The sequence below is a fragment of the Ambystoma mexicanum genome, chromosome 6p, assembly GCF_040938575.1.
Source record: "Ambystoma mexicanum isolate Mex_15411 chromosome 6p, UKY_AmexF1_1, whole genome shotgun sequence".
In the NCBI taxonomy this organism is placed as follows: Eukaryota; Metazoa; Chordata; class Amphibia; order Caudata; family Ambystomatidae; genus Ambystoma; species Ambystoma mexicanum.
In genome coordinates, this window is record NC_090935.1 from 1,147,023,557 (window position 1) to 1,147,038,985 (window position 15,429).

General features: G+C 47.2%; 1 protein-coding gene across 2 annotated transcripts in view; it reads right to left on the bottom strand.

Annotated features, from left to right (window-relative positions):
- DOCK8 (dedicator of cytokinesis 8) overlaps nt 1-15,429 on the bottom strand; it is a 1,170,453-nt gene that overhangs the window by 371,207 nt on the left and 783,817 nt on the right. For both annotated transcript variants that reach the window (XM_069625758.1, XM_069625759.1), the window contains 2 exons: nt 12,073-12,237; nt 9,571-9,746 (listed from right to left, as the gene is read on the bottom strand). In XM_069625758.1, coding sequence (XP_069481859.1) covers nt 9,571-9,746; nt 12,073-12,237 — 341 coding nt within the window. The remainder of the gene's footprint in view (nt 1-9,570; nt 9,747-12,072; nt 12,238-15,429) is intronic.

Consider the following 15,429-nt stretch of genomic DNA (forward strand, 5'->3'; position numbering starts at 1 on the left):
AGGCTCCTCATGGGGCTAGGAGGATGACTCCCTTCTCCTAGCTGGTTGCCTAGTGTTCCTTATAGTTTTCAGTAAAACAGGTAATTCCTTTACAGAGGTTTTCACACACTCGACTTTCTTCAGACTCTTTATTCTGCCCCCACCAGGACGACGAAGATGTTCTTGACTATCCAGCGCCACACCTTTGAGGAGCTGGCCAGGGAATTGTGGTTGAAAGTGATTCACTACTGTCTTGGTTTCTCACATTTTCAGTCTCAAGTATTCTTGATTACCCGGATGTTACCAGGTTACTTTCCAAAAGGAAGGGCCGCATTCTCAGCTTTTCAATGACAAAGACAATGGTTTTCTTCTTATTTCAGAAGGGAGTCTTGACTCCGTGGATTGAAGGGACTGGACTCTTGACAGGAATTGGTGTTGACCAATCGTAAGCCTTTTGATAGAGGGTGATTGTTTTTTTCTCTGAAGACCAGCCCTAGATGACTCTGGGGTGTGTGCAGGAGGGCTTCTATTTCCCACATGTTTTAGGATGTTACGTCTTTGTCAAAGACTGTCCCTGAAAGTCCCCACAAGAACTCCGTTCTTGTCAATGCAGATCACTGAGATCCAACAATCTGGCCCTCTTAGAAGTTCCCACATTCAAATATAGCAGAGCAGGAGGAAGTAGTTTCAAAGTTCTAGCCCCTTCGCATTGGAACGCCCTTCCACTAAGCATCAAAAAGGAGGAATCTTTACAAAACTTTAAAAAAGCTCTGAAAACCTGGTTATTCAATAAATATTGAACTATCTCACCAATTGTAATCTGATGTAGGACCATATTTTCCATTGTAACGTCTGTAAAAATATTACTGTCTTGAAACTGTAACATTGTGTATTAATTTGACTACCTTCTGTATCCATTCGCCGTGATACCCCAGGGTCTGGGCGAGTAACAAATGTATTAAATAAATAAATAAAAAATAAATGATGCACCAGAAGACCCAGGGAATGGTTTCGGGCCCTTTGGAAGAGTTCGAGAAGTTAACTTGGGATTGGAGTTTTAAAGACAGACTCAATTCACAACCACTGAGGTGAGTGTTATCTCTCAGTTAGTTAACTGTTCTTTGCACTAGCTTGTTCTTGCCTGTTTTCCAAGGTTCTGATAGCTTTTCCTCATTTCCCTTCTGGACTTTTAACAACTCCTGTTACCTGGTTTTGGAGTCGGGATGCTTCACCGGTTCTGCCTGGGATCTTGTGACGATATATAGTTTTTCTCTTGTTGGGTGCTTGGTTCCTGGGCCGTGTACTGCTGGTTGTTCTGATGCTGCTAATGGAGTCAACCGTCCCTGCCGTACGGGTCATTGATGCTTCTCAAGCACATTTATGCGACTTTGCAAAACACAGGGGTTAGCGGTCTCAGCGCAATTGTCGGACCACATAGTCCACCTACTACAAGTCATACCACCACAACCAAATCTCTGTCCTTCTGTTGGGCCAGTTCCCGGTCGACTGGTACGACACTTTTCGGGTGTCTCACAAATAACATATATTTATTTTGCCGATGCGTTGTGCCGTTTCTCCTCTTTCTCAGGCTTACTCTAGCCCACTGGGTTCCACCAGTATTATGTTTGGCGTAAGGCCTCTGTGCAGGATGCTTTCTCCACTTTATGCTTGTGCTTCCACTACTGCCAACACCTAGTCGGCCGGCAAAACATTCTTGTGCCTTCACTTGTACCACATCCTACACGTCTCTCACTCGAGTCTCACAAGACTTCCTTCTGCTTCTACCTCTGCCTATAGCTTGATCTCGCTTTCCAACTCTATCCCCTCTCCATCTATCTCTCTGTCTCCATCTCTCTTCCCCTGTCGTTTGTTTCTGGTGTCATGATATAGCAGGGTCCGACCTGGCGTAACGTCGGTTCCACTGACAACAGCTAGTCGAGCGTTTTTCCTGCTTCACAGAAGCATTCTCATGTTCTTCCTCATCCCTGTACTTATCACGTTAAGATTGTCTGACCCAGTACAATAATACATGGTTTCTGATATAAGTCTAGGAAAAAGAGGTTTGGGAAGATGTCACTACCTTACAGGGTTGGGAGTTAAAGGGGCGCGTCTCCCTGATTCTCGCCATAGTCCTCAGGAGGGGAGTTCCTCTCCATGAGATTCTCCTGTATATTATCACCCCTAGGGGGACTATTGGTTAGCGGCCACATCTCCCTAGCCCCATGGAAAGGGTCTCCCCCCGGGGAATAGTGATGCGATCTGAAGGATCAGCACACATGATCATACAAAAGCTTTTTGCTGCCTCCCTTGATAACTTATCTTCTGATAGATTTCTCCAAGAGCAGCAGATGCCATTTCCTAAATGCTGCTCCAGTGCAGGGGAAATCATGCGCCTGAACATTTGGATGGTGATAGTGACCCAGTGCACCTCCATCAAAAAAACAGAGGGGACACAAAACACACACAACTTGGGGGCTTCCAGTGCTAATGCTGCAAATATTGATGGAGTGAATGTGGTATAATAAGCATCAACTCTTCATCTCGAAAGGGAGACCATACCTTACATTAAAAAACAGGGTTACATGTGAGAAACAGGACCCTTTCCAAAGAGCCAATAAAGTAATGCTAAATCAATTGCAAGACCCAGAGGAATGAATTAGCAATAAAACATGTTTACCAAAGTAACTCACTGGGTAGTCATGGGACATAGCTTGCCCAAAAAATAAACCAGCACTCGGGCATGTAACCAGCTGCAGACTCTCCCTGCCCTGCAGAGACAGGCAAAGCGGCAGGAGTGATAGAGCAGCTATCTAATTAAGAGACCTTGTCGGCAACTGGATTATTTTGAAGAAAGAGAGGGTTGGGCCAGCCAAAACACCTCTTTACAAGGAAGAGGGACGAGGGTGGCACTAATCATTCATATGATCCACAAATCACGTCTTCTCTTCAAGGAGACTCAGAAAAGATTTGCATGGTGGAATACAATCTCACTGTTTTACCAGCTGAGAATTAAGTTACGCCACTTAATACCGTGGATTCATGAATGTCCACCTACAAGTCAAGAAAGCCTTCTGAGGTCGACGAGAAGTTTATCAGAGATGGATATTGTCTGCTCCGGCTGATAACCTGCTCAGGAATAGTATGAAAAGCCAGTTGAACATGTTATATAAGAATGTGTTTTGACAGTCATTCTACCCGCAATTACTGAGTGAATGAAGACTCTGAGGGTCATTTTAAAGGGGACCGCCATCATTAGCACATGCGTGCTGTTGGGTCCCCTGCCTGCAATTTTAAACATTTGCAAAGCCGAGTTTTACAGTGAAGAGTAAAACGAGGCAAAGAACAAGTTACTTACCAACTGGTAACCTTCTTTCGATTGGATGTTCCTCCAACATATTCCTCATCTTAGATGTATTCCAGCCAGCTTTGCTGCTCTTTGGAAATTTTTTCGGCAGAGGGCGCCGTGCGTTGATGTCGTCGAGTCGATGGTCCCTCGAAGGCCTCCGTCAAGGGTGGTGTCATCGGGTGTATAAGTAGCATGCGCTGCGCCCGTTGGCCTCAGTTCTGTTTTTCGCCCTTTTTATCTTTGATCTTGTAGATTGTGCCGGCAGACAGGTATGAGCCTTGCAAGATTTGAGATGGCAATAACCCGGAAAAATCTACAGAGGGGTAGGCTGGGAGGGCGATGAGGAATACGTTGGAGGAACATCCAATCGAAAGAACGTTACCAGTTGGTAAGTAACTTGTTCTTCGAGTGGATTGTGTCCTCCAACGTATTCCTCATCTTAGATAGACTCCCAAAGCAGTATGGACAATTCCTCTGGAGGAGGGGGTAGATTTTTAGATACTCTTAGATGGCTGAGTATAGTACTGCTTTTCCAAAAGTTAGCTCCCTAGACTGGGAAGCATCCAGGTTATAGAATTTTGAGAAGGTGTTTAGCGAAGACCAAGTTGCTGCTTCGCAAATGGATCTTATTGGAACACCTCTTTGAAGGGCCATGGAGGAGGCGATGCCTCTGGTAGAATGAGCCCTTAACCCTTCTGGAGGGTCCTTTTGAGCTAGTCTGTAGCATTCTGAAATGCAAAGCACAATGCATCGTGAAATTGTCTGTTTTGTCACCGATTGACCCAGTTTCCTTCCAGTGTAACCTATAAACAGCTGGTTGTCCACTCTAAGTCTGGAAAGTCTAGAGATGTAAAAGCTTAAAGCTCTTTTCGGATCCAACCTGTGTAATCTTTCCTCCTCCTTTGAAGGATGGGGTGGAGGATAGAATGCGGGTAAGACAATTTTCTGATTTAAATGAAAATCAGATATTACTTTCGGTAAAAATGATGGTTTTACCCTCAACACAACTCTGTCCTTATGGAACACAGTATAGGGTGGCCCAGAAGACAGTGCCTGCAATTCGCTCACTCTTCTTGCTGATGTTAGAGCAACCAAGAAGGCTGTTTTCCACGTTAGTAATCTTAATGGGCACATGTGCATAGGCTCAAAAGGAGCACACACCAAGAATTTTAGGACTAAATTTAGATCCCAGATCGGTACTTGAAATGGGTGAGGAGGAAACACATTAGTGAGTCCTTTTAAGAATTGTATTATCAAAGGAATTTTGAAGTAGGAGCATTCTTCCGATGAGCGCATGAAAATGGAAAACGCCGCAAGGTAACCTTTTATTGTTCCAATATTCAGACCTCTATGTGCTAAGGTCAGAAGGAAAGATAATACTTCCGGGATAGAACATAGAAAAGGATTCACATTCTTTTCTCTGCACCAGTTGCAAAACTTTTTCCAACGGCAACGGTATAGAGACTTTGTTGCTGGCCTTCTTGCCGAAAGCAACACCTCAATAACGTCATCTGGAAGGTTCCAATCCCTGTATCTCAGCCTTTCAGATACCAAGCATGAAGGTTGAGCGTTTTTACCTCTGGATGGAGAACCTGACCTTCCATTTGAGAGAGAAGGTTCTCTCTCTTAGGAAGACCTAGTGGAGGGCAGATGGACATGTCTCGAAGGTCCGGGTACCACGCTCTCCTGGCCCAATCGGAAGAAACGCGTACAATAGTGGGAAATTCCACTCCATCACGAACGCGTCCCCCAGGGGTCTTCTCGGGGGAAATTCCCTTGAGCAATACCTTTCGCATTTTCGGTTGATTCCGGTTGCAAACAGGTCTACTTGATGGGTTCCCCAAAGGGCGAAGATCTCTTGAATGACTTCCTGAGCCAGTTCCCATTCGTGGGATACCGTGCTCTGCCTGCTCAGAGCATCTGCCGTCATATTCTCTTCCCCGGCTAGATGAATTGCCGTTAAAGAGATTCCCTCCTGAATCGCCCAATACCAGAGCTGCATTGCCTCTCTGCACAGGGGTAGTGACCCCACGCCTCCTCTTTTGTTTAGGTAGTGCATGGCTACTGTGTTGTCCGTCATTATCAGGACATTCTTTCCCCTGACAGATGGCAGGAAGGCCTTCAGCGCTAGTCTGATTGCCCTCAGCTCTAAACGGTTGATATGTAGTTTGGACTCCGAAGGAGACCAACGACTGCCGATTGTCAAATCGTTGGCATGAGCTCCCCACCCCAGGAGTGAGGTGTCCGTCACTACTGTGATCTCCGGCCATGGTTGCCAAAAAGGTTCTCCTTTTAGGATGTTCTCTGTACAGGTCCACCATAGAAGGTCTTGTCTGACCTTGTTCGGAATCTGAAGAAGATCTGTCATTTGACCCGAGAACTGGGACCACTGAGTCTTTAGGGCCCATTGAAGGGATCTGATCCTCAAGCGTGCCTCTGGCACCAGAAAGATGCAGGATGCCATGAGGCCGAGCAACCTTAAAAAGTCGTAAGCCTGTAGATTTTGGGCATTTTGGAATTTGGAAACCATCTGAAGAATGTCTTGAGCCCTAGACTTGGGAGGCAAGATCTTTCTCAAAGACGTGTCTAATACAGCTCCTATGTACTGAAGCTGTTGGGAAGGTGTCATCTGTGACTTCTTGAAATTGAGGGAGAAGCCGAGTTTGTGGAGGAAGTGGCAGGTGACTTTCAGATGATCCAGTGCTTGCTCGGCAGAGCGCGCTCTGATCAACCAATCGTCCAGGTAGGGGTAGACATGAATCCCCCCTCTCCTGAGGTGCGCTGCCACCACTACCATTAACTTGGTGAAGACCCTCAGGCCGGAGGTCAACCCAAATGGCAGGACTCGAAACTGATAGTGTGAGTCGTCAACTATGAACCTCGGGTATTTTCTGTGTTTGAGATGAATCGGCACATGAAAATAAGCATCCTGGAGGTCCAATGACACCAACCAGTCCTGGAGTTGAAGGGCCTGAAGGATCTGAGAAAGGGTAACCTTCTTGAACTTGTCCTTCCTGAGGAACTTGTTCAAGTTTCTTAAATCCACGATGGGTCTCAGTCCTCCGTCCTTTTTGGGGATCAAAAAATACGGGGAGTACCAACCCTTGTTCCTCTCCGCTGCAGGTACTGGTTCTATAGTACCTTTCTCCAGCAGGGTTAGAACTTCCTGCTGTAGGAGCGGGTTTGAAAGTTTCAACGGGTGTCTCCCTGGTGGATTGCTTTGAGGTTGCTTTAGAAAAGGAAGGCAATAGCCTTGGGCTATTATTTCTAGAGCCCAAACATCTGAAGTAATGGCTCGCCATTCTTGCAGATGCTGCGACAGCCTGCCTCCTGCAGGTGTTTTGTGGTGCAAGTCCTCAAAGTGGTTTTGTGGTGGATGTTGCAGCTGCTGATGGCAGAGGTTGCAGCTGGAGCTGGCTTAGCACGTTTTCTTCGTCCACCACGAGTGGCCTTTCGTTGGCCCCTTTGACTGGCCATTCCTCTCGTCTTCCCGTATGAGGTGTAATAACGATAGGATCGTCCCCTCCATGATTGCCCTTGTGCACGAAAAGGCTGAGGTTGCCTAATAGCAGCTCCTAAGGATTTTGCCGCTGCTTTTGAGGTCTGCAACCTCTCAAGGCTCTCGTCAGCCTTGTTGCCAAAAAGGTGAGACCCGTCAAAAGGCATGTTCAGGAGGCGGTTCTATACGTCGGGTGCAAAACCCGACTTCAGTAACCACGCAAACCTGCGCATTACTGTGCTAGTGCCCATGGACATGCTTACACTATCCGCAGTGTCCAATCCAGATTGAAGGGATTCCTGCATGGCCTCCTTTCCATCTCTAACGATGGCTAGGAAACCTTCCCTTTCTTCCCCTTCTGGTATGTGCTCCGCCGCCATTGCGATGCACTCCCATAGAGTGTACGAACATTTTGCCAAGGCACATGTGGAGTTGGCAGATTTTAATGCTATGTTCCCGGCTGAAAATACCTTCTGTGCCCAACCATCCACACGCTTATCGTCCCTGTCTGGAGGGATAGACGGGTACACAAGTTTGTTGGAAGCTGTGGCTGCCTGTATGACCAAACTCTCGGAGTTGGATGTTTTGACAGATAGCCGGGGTCGCTACTGGATTGGCGGTATTTTGATGCGAGGGATTTATTTACCGGAGGAATAGAATCCGGAGTTTCCCAATTCTTGGCTGCCCTGTTTTGCAAGGCTACATGAAAAGGGAGTACTGGGTCTTCAGTGGGACCATGGTCCAATATGTCTGTTAAATCGTCCTGGACGAATTGGACTGGTGGTCTAGCCCATCCCAAGTAATCTACCACCTTGGTCATTAACTGACGGTAAAATCGACTGGCATGCTCTCCTGGATCTGGTCTACCGAAGTCATTCTCAGGAGAGGTGTCAATGCCACTTGCATTGTGTAAAGACTCCACCAAATCCCTCATTCTGCTTTCCTCTGAGATCAAGCATTCTGGAAGATTTGGGGTGCCATACTCCAATCCAAAAGGTACATTTTCCTCCTCTGATCTCTCCTGTTCCTCAAAAATTGAGGTCAAGGATTTGAAAAACTCCCTCCTAGGGAGAGGCTTGAAAACCTTCTCTGGGAGAGGAGGAGGAAGAGGTGTAGTACCAGGCTCTGAAGGAATTACATGTTTTTTAACTTTTTCCTTCTCTTTTTCTGGCTGCCCTGGCTTGGTTGGAGCCTTTGGCACTGAGGGTTTCGGCGTCGACGTCGATAAAGGCATCGACGGCGTCGATGACATAGTGGTCGTCGACAGGGTCTGCTTCAAGGGCATCGAGGTGGCCTTCGACGGTTTCCCCTTCGAGGTGTGATAGGTCTCGGACGGCGTCGGTGACCTCGAGCGGTCGACTTCACTCGAGCGGTTATCGCTCGGCGTCCTGGAAGGTTCCCTATCCTTCCTTTTTCGATCACCCGGGCTCAAGGGCGCGTGAGTGTCGGAGCGATGATGCTCCCGGCCGGCTTCCAAAGAAGGCACGGACCGAGGCTTCGCCTTCTCAAACACCTCCATCATTTTGACCCTGAATGCTTCCCACTCTTCGGTAGACAAATGTTTTGTGGGGCATTTCATTTTCGGAGACTCGTCTGACGACGAGGTGGAGGGAGACCTATGGCATTGTTACTTCGACTTTTTCGACAAAGACGACGAGCGATGAGAATCGCTTCGGGATCTAGATCGATGCCTTTCGCGTCGAGGAGATTTTTCCCCATGGGGTCTCGACTCGACGCTAGAGGCTTTTCGATCCTTCCGACCTACCTGTAGCTTTCCTCTCCTTTCTCGCAAGGCCTTCCCCGTCATCGCCTGACACTTCGAACAGGCCTCCATGTCGTGGCCTTCCCCGAGACACCACAAACACTTGCGGTGCGGGTCCGTGATCGACATTTTTGAGCCGCACGACTTGCATTTCTTAAAACCCGATCTCGGGGTCGTGGTCGGCATCGATCACGAGGACATAATTACTTCTCGTTATATTATATTTCTTGACAGAACTTGAGGCACGCCGAATGTCTGAAGCAACGTAACTGCGGAAAAACAGAACTGTGGCCAACGGGCGCCGCGCGTGCTTCTTATACACCCGACGACGTCATCCTCGATGGAGGCCCTCGAAGGACCACCGACTCGACGACATCGACGCACGGCGCCCTCTGCCGAAAAAAATTACGAAGAGCAGCAAAGCTGTTGGAATACATCTAAGATGAGGAATATGTTGGAGGACACAATCCACTCGAAATAGCCTTTACTCTTCACTTTTCGTCGCTGCTGAAAAGTTGCACTAATGGATTCCGATGGAGTCTGCCTACTCATTAGCATGTGCAAATGCAAAGCAGATTCAATATTAAATCATTGGTTTCACGTCTGCATGAAAATCTCATACAGGTGTAAAACTTGGTGCTCTTTCAAGATGGAGTAGGAAAGCAATACAGAACTTTATTTTGCTCCTAAGGCTTGGAAGGGAACAAACATAAGCTGCAGTACAAAATTGAAGCATAAAACCACCTTGCTTTTACGTTTTCATTTTGCACTGCACTCATTTGTCCTTGGATGCTTGGACTAGTGCTTTGGCTCGCCACGCATGGTCTCCCAGGGTACTGGTGCTCTTTCTTCTCTATCCCATGAAAGCTTCAGCAGAAAGCAACATTGTTAATTTCTGCCTGCAATGCCCACCGTTTGCTGACTGGCCTTATACATGGTCAAATCATCTGATGGGCTGATTCCAACCACCTCACCATCACTTACCATGGACGACGTGATGTTCTGGACTTCCTCGTCAGCGGCGCTCGGCGTCCCCGCCAGATCTGGATTGCTGCAGCTTAATAGCCTTGACTGCGACAGTCGGGTACCCACGTTGAGTGCAGAATAGCGTCCCACCGTGTAGTAGCGGGACTCGGGCAAGTTGACACCGGATGCTGCACCTGACCCAATGAGAATCAATTTCATGGTGTAAATGAACAACAACATGCTTTCTACACAACAAACACATGCCTATTGCTTATATACCGCAGTGGACATGAGGTCATAGACACTCAGAGAATGTACATTTTTGGTCTAAGAGAAGTGTTTGCAGCTAGGATTCCACTTTTAAAAAGCAGGACGTGCCTTGGATGAAATAACCAACGTACAAAGTCAAAACAAACCGACAGCTATTACTTGTGCATGGATTTCAGCCATTTCCGGTGAGGTGGCTTTCTGGTGCCCTTCAATGCCATCCCTGGAAACATTTGAGGTTTGCAGGGCAACGCAGGAAGCCCCTTTTGCCCCTCTGCTGGTAGTGTTTAGGAGAATGCCTACAATTGATTTGCTCTTAAACAAGTCCTGGCCACAAAGTGAATAGTTCCCCATGGCTGGGTTTTTTTGATAGTGATAGTGGTCAGAGAAATGCGTCTTTCTACAGGTGTGTTGCAGCGTGTGGCAGTCGCTGGTATACATCTGTAGAGAGTTCAGAGGCCCTTGTGGGAGAATGCTCTTGCAGAGTATATTGAGGAAGTAACAGCAATGAGTGATACGCCTATGACCATATTATATACATTGTGGATGGAGTGCTGCAGGCATTTGCACCCATAAAAGCGAGCCTGGCTCCATTTGATGTTACCGATAGGGTCACAGATATGTTACTGCCTTTTCTGGTAAATTGAATGCCATGCTTACTTTGCACCAGCAGACTGGGTTGGTATGTTCCCTCGTTGGCATGGGGGTGTTTCCCATGCAAATGAGGGAATCACGCTTGCTCTCATTATAGATACACGCACAGGCTCAAAGAAGCCCAGGAACACATGCTAATCATCTGCCAACAATGGGATGGCTGACATTTTGTGGTGCCTTCCTTGTGGGTTTGGGATTTGGCAGAAGTCATGAGTGAAGCACAAGAACACCCTGGTTCTCCCAACAAGAAGATAGGTATGGTTGAACCCCCTGTGGGGAGTCCCAGACCACCATTCTAAGGCAGGTTGTGGTGTAGTCAGACAATCGCATGAGTGCAGCTAGGTCGGCGCTGATGGACTAAGTCCATGTTCATCCCTCACTGGGCCACTGATGGACCCCTGAATGCACCTGCGACCCATGATGGAGAAGCTGGTGAAGCCACCTCACATATGCATGGTACACAGAGTGCCCCACATCACACAGAGCAGCAAAACACCCGATAGGTGCCTGCAAGGAAGAAAAGATCTCTGCTTCTTCTTACAGTTCCACAAAACTGAACAGAGATCATAGTGATAAAATGAATGGTGCATGGCTCGCATCGAGGGAGCAGGCAGTGGATTTGGTGACCTCTTCTTGCTCATCTAATGCCAGAAGCTACCCCATGCACAGGGGAAGTGGTCCAAATGGTTCCGACCTGTCGGTTCTTTACGGTTCCAACACATGTATACATACCCTTGTGAGCTGCAATGGAGGAGGAGCACGTTCCTTTTCCCCAATGACTCACGAGAGGTCCCAAATATTACATTGCAGTTTGTAATACCACCTTTGCAAATGGCAACTAGGATTGTTGCATCCACAAAGCCAGCCATATTGTGCAGTGCTAGATTTGCAAATAAAATCTCTGCTTCTCAAGCTTGCCAGGGAGTTATGGGTATCAACTATTCATCGAAATTAGATTCCTCGAATTAATATCCAACGAATTATATTCGTTGAAAGCCATTTCCATCGAAATGCACTTTCACTGAATACATTTCATTGGATTTCGATTAGGGTTAGGGTTGGGTTAGGTTTAGGGTTGGGTTAGGGTTGGGGGGTCCCCCTTGGGGGTTATGGAGGTTGGGTGGGTGGAACCCCCCCAAAAAAATAATAAACACTGAAACGTTACATGAGGCTGGCCAGAGCCAAAACACTTTGAAGATTTCAGCACTGGACAGCTCCATGTAAAGTTTTAATGTGAAAAATAAATGCATGGAAATGCTATCTTTTACATTTAAAAGTACATATCAATCGAAACTTGTCCACTCCTATATTCGATGGACATGTACTTTTAAATGTAAAGGATAGCATTTCGATACACTTACATTCAGTGATTTTACTTCGATGGATTTCCTTTTCGATGCATTTATTTCATTGAAAAGACCATAAACCAGAGGTATGCACTGAGTGCCATATCTTTTTTTAGTTTCATTAACAAATCAAGGTTTATTTGGCTAATACATACATTAATTTTCTTCTATCTGCAAAATATAACATCACCTGTTCAAATTGCACGCAATTAGAAAAGTGCCTGGAGGAGCTATGCACGCTCGGCAAAAGTACCTGCTTTGCAGCCATCCTTGTTCACCTCGGGGAGGCGGAACACGTAGTAGACGTACGAGGCCAGGAGGCAATTCCTTCCGTGCTGGTCTTTGCTCAGGTATGTTGTGGTGTTGAGACTGTTCACTATGGACACCACCGATTCGAAAGCAAATTGCGAGAAATTGGCTGCAAACAAATGGGAACATATGAGTCGATTTCCGTTCAGTCACCCTCATAGATATGTGCTATCCACGTCATTGAATGCAAGGTGGATCTCTGGCAACTTCATCAAAGCATGCAAGTAATACCCACCAGACTGCCAAGAGTTAAAGGTTCAATAAGCAGGCTACTGGTGACATTTCCTCAGAAGATCGTTACTTTATCTTAGTTAAATGTCAACTACTGTTGAAAGCAAGGACAAGTAATTCCCATGGAAATCCCCTTTACTCGTGTGTGTTCAGTGTGCTTAGGATTAAGCATTACCTACCTAGTCACTGGGATGAAGCGCCACCATGGGCTGGAGCAGGTACCGCCAGAGACACATCAAGGCCTGATTCACATCTCTAATTTGCAACAGCTTCCTTCCACCTGATTCCCAAAGTCTAAAGCTGAAGCACATCTGGAGATACCTGGCACATCTTTGAGATGCTCACGTGAAAATGCCATTTCCAACCATTTTCTGAAAGGGCTTCTCAGGATTTGCTCAGCTTTAGGATTTGTGAATCGCATGTGTGGTAGCAGGTGCAAAACAGAGATGTCCATGAACATCTTCGGGTTTGCTCCAGTGCAAATCATTGTGACTCAGGTCCAAAGATTTTACTCACCCTCATCACTTTCTGAAATGCCTCAAACAACTTATTCCACCCAGGTTCCGGCAACAGCAGTTAGCAGGCCGTGCAACATATTGCCATGCTCTCCCATGTGATACACTCACAATAATTGGATATATGTTCTAAAACAAAGGCCTTCTGAAATAGCACACCGTTTTTTGCGATACTAAACACTTAGTGCCTCTTTATGACTTGGGTGGATTTTCAAGAAGAACTACCACCAGAGGTAATTTCCCCCCACCAATGGTATTTCTAGAAACCCACGCAATTCACAATTTGCACCTTGCTTTTTTTTTTATTAAAGTGTCTATTTTCACCATAACATTGCTAGGTGAAATGGATAATGTACAGTGGCGTGGCACACCACTACTGTAGTTTTCTTTTAAAAGCACTACTGTGACTAATTGAATTTGGTCTTGCATCAGTTGATTATAGGTAAAATGGCCCACTCAGCCCTCACACTTCTACAAACCAAAACACAATGCAATCATAAAGATAAAACAGGGACAATCAAGAGATATACCTCCTTTGCCTTTTGTGGTAACGCGGTCCGAGGGAAGGCTATACTCTCAAGAGTGGTGTAGATGTGAACCAGCAGGGACCCAAAAAACACCGTATTACAGTCCAAAATAAAGAGAATGTCCAATCAAGGTTCTATAAAAATGTAAACACTTTAATAAAGCACACCTTCTGCAAGTAGAACTAAAAGACAGTACTATTCAAAAACCCACCACAAAGGAAAGAACAGAGAAAAAGCAACAGATTGGAGAAAGTAGCACTCTGAGCGTAGTTCCCGGGGTCGTAAGTAAAGTACTACCAAACAAAGGATATTGGGATGAAAACAGGAGCAACCAGTCTCTAGGGTCCAAGTGGCCAATGGGGGCAGTTCAGTGTCACAGTGCCTGGATTCAGTTTTTGGTGGGCTGACGCATCAGATCCAGGTTTGAATGTTAATGCAAGCTGGCTGGTCAGGTTCAGTGGGGGACGTAGGATCGTGGAGACCCTGTCAGTAAGCAGGAATCGAGTAGGGTCGAATGCGGGTGGTTTGTGCTGTCGAACGGTGATGGTTCAATGATGCAGGTGGGTGGCGGTCCCAAGAATGCTTCACAGCTGGCCAAGCCGAGTCGGGCTTTGGCTGCTGGGGATGTGGGGGGCGAGTGACTTTCCAGCGATTCCAGTCGGCAGGCGGTCGGTAAAGTGGTGATAAAGAGTGTGTCGAGGTGTCAATGAGGCTGCAGTTCTTGGACTAGCTGGGCCAAGCTGAGGTTGTAACGTCTGGTTCGAGTCGGCGAGTGATCCTTCAGAGATCCGGTTTGGTGTCCGGCATTTAGCAGATGCTCCGGGCCGAGCTGGTTTAGATGCAGTGCAATAGTTTGGCTGCTTGAAGGAACGCAGACACCAGCATCAGCTCATTCCCTATTGTTCAGGATGTGGGGAACATGCAGCAACCGATTCAGTGCAGGAGAACAGGAAACTTTGGCTGGCCTGGCATTCCGGTTGCTGTGAGGCCTTCGGAAAGGTCTTGAGGTCAGGATACTCTAGTTCAGGGTCTGCTCTTCTGCCACAGAAGATCCATTGCAGAATGTTGTTACACTCACCTGGTATCCACGGGGACGCCCGTATGCCCTGGTTGCCGGATTCCCCCGGATGTGCTCAATTCGGGATGATGTCTTCTATGGCAGCTGGGCCTGAAAACACAGGAGGACTGGACTTAGGCACAGATTTCGTTTCCTCCCACCAGCCCCTTGGGCTCGACCTGATGGCCCCCCTCTTCACCTTGTTATGATGTCTGGCATGCTCTCCGTCCTGCTTTCTGCGCAGGGGCACGTAGTTTTCTGCGGGTTGAAGCGACCGAGTTAACTTCACTGGTGCCAACCCATTCAAGTGTCTTTAAGGAGGTAAGTTCGATTATAGCAGTCTCTGAAGGCCTTTGCTTTTCTTTTGTGCTATTAATGTCTTTCCCTGATTGTTTCCCCCTTAGGTGTGCGGAGGTTCGCTGGGTGCACTGCTTGGGTCAGGCTTCTGCCGGGATTTATGGACGCGGAGCATATGAAGAAAGGTAAGTTCAGCGCGAAGTGCGGCGCGCTAATGTCTTTTTGGGCTAACCTGTATTCTTTATTCCTTTTCAGGTCGCAATGGTCTTTCTGGGCGTGCGGTGATTTCCGGAGCGGAACCGGCCAAGATATGCCCAGCCAGGTGAGGAGGTGCTGTGATTTCCGTGAGTAACCTGTTTAACGTTGTCCCTTTTTCTCTCTCCCCTCCAGGTGCTTTGTTCTGGTGCGTTCGTGATGTCCTGAAGATGCTGCCAACGGGATGGAAGACCGCGAGCAGCCGGGATCGAAGGATGGAAAGCTGCAGGTAAGCTGGGACTGCTAATGATGTTCTTTTGTCTCCTCTGCAGGTCCGCGATTCCAGGAACGCCGGGTGCTGGTCTCTGAACACGATGAGCGTCACACTGCTGGCTGCAGAATAACGCGAAGCACGTTCTTTAGCTTGGGTGTGGTTTATATAGCCTATCCTTGTAAAGTAGTCCAGGTAAAGTAGTCCG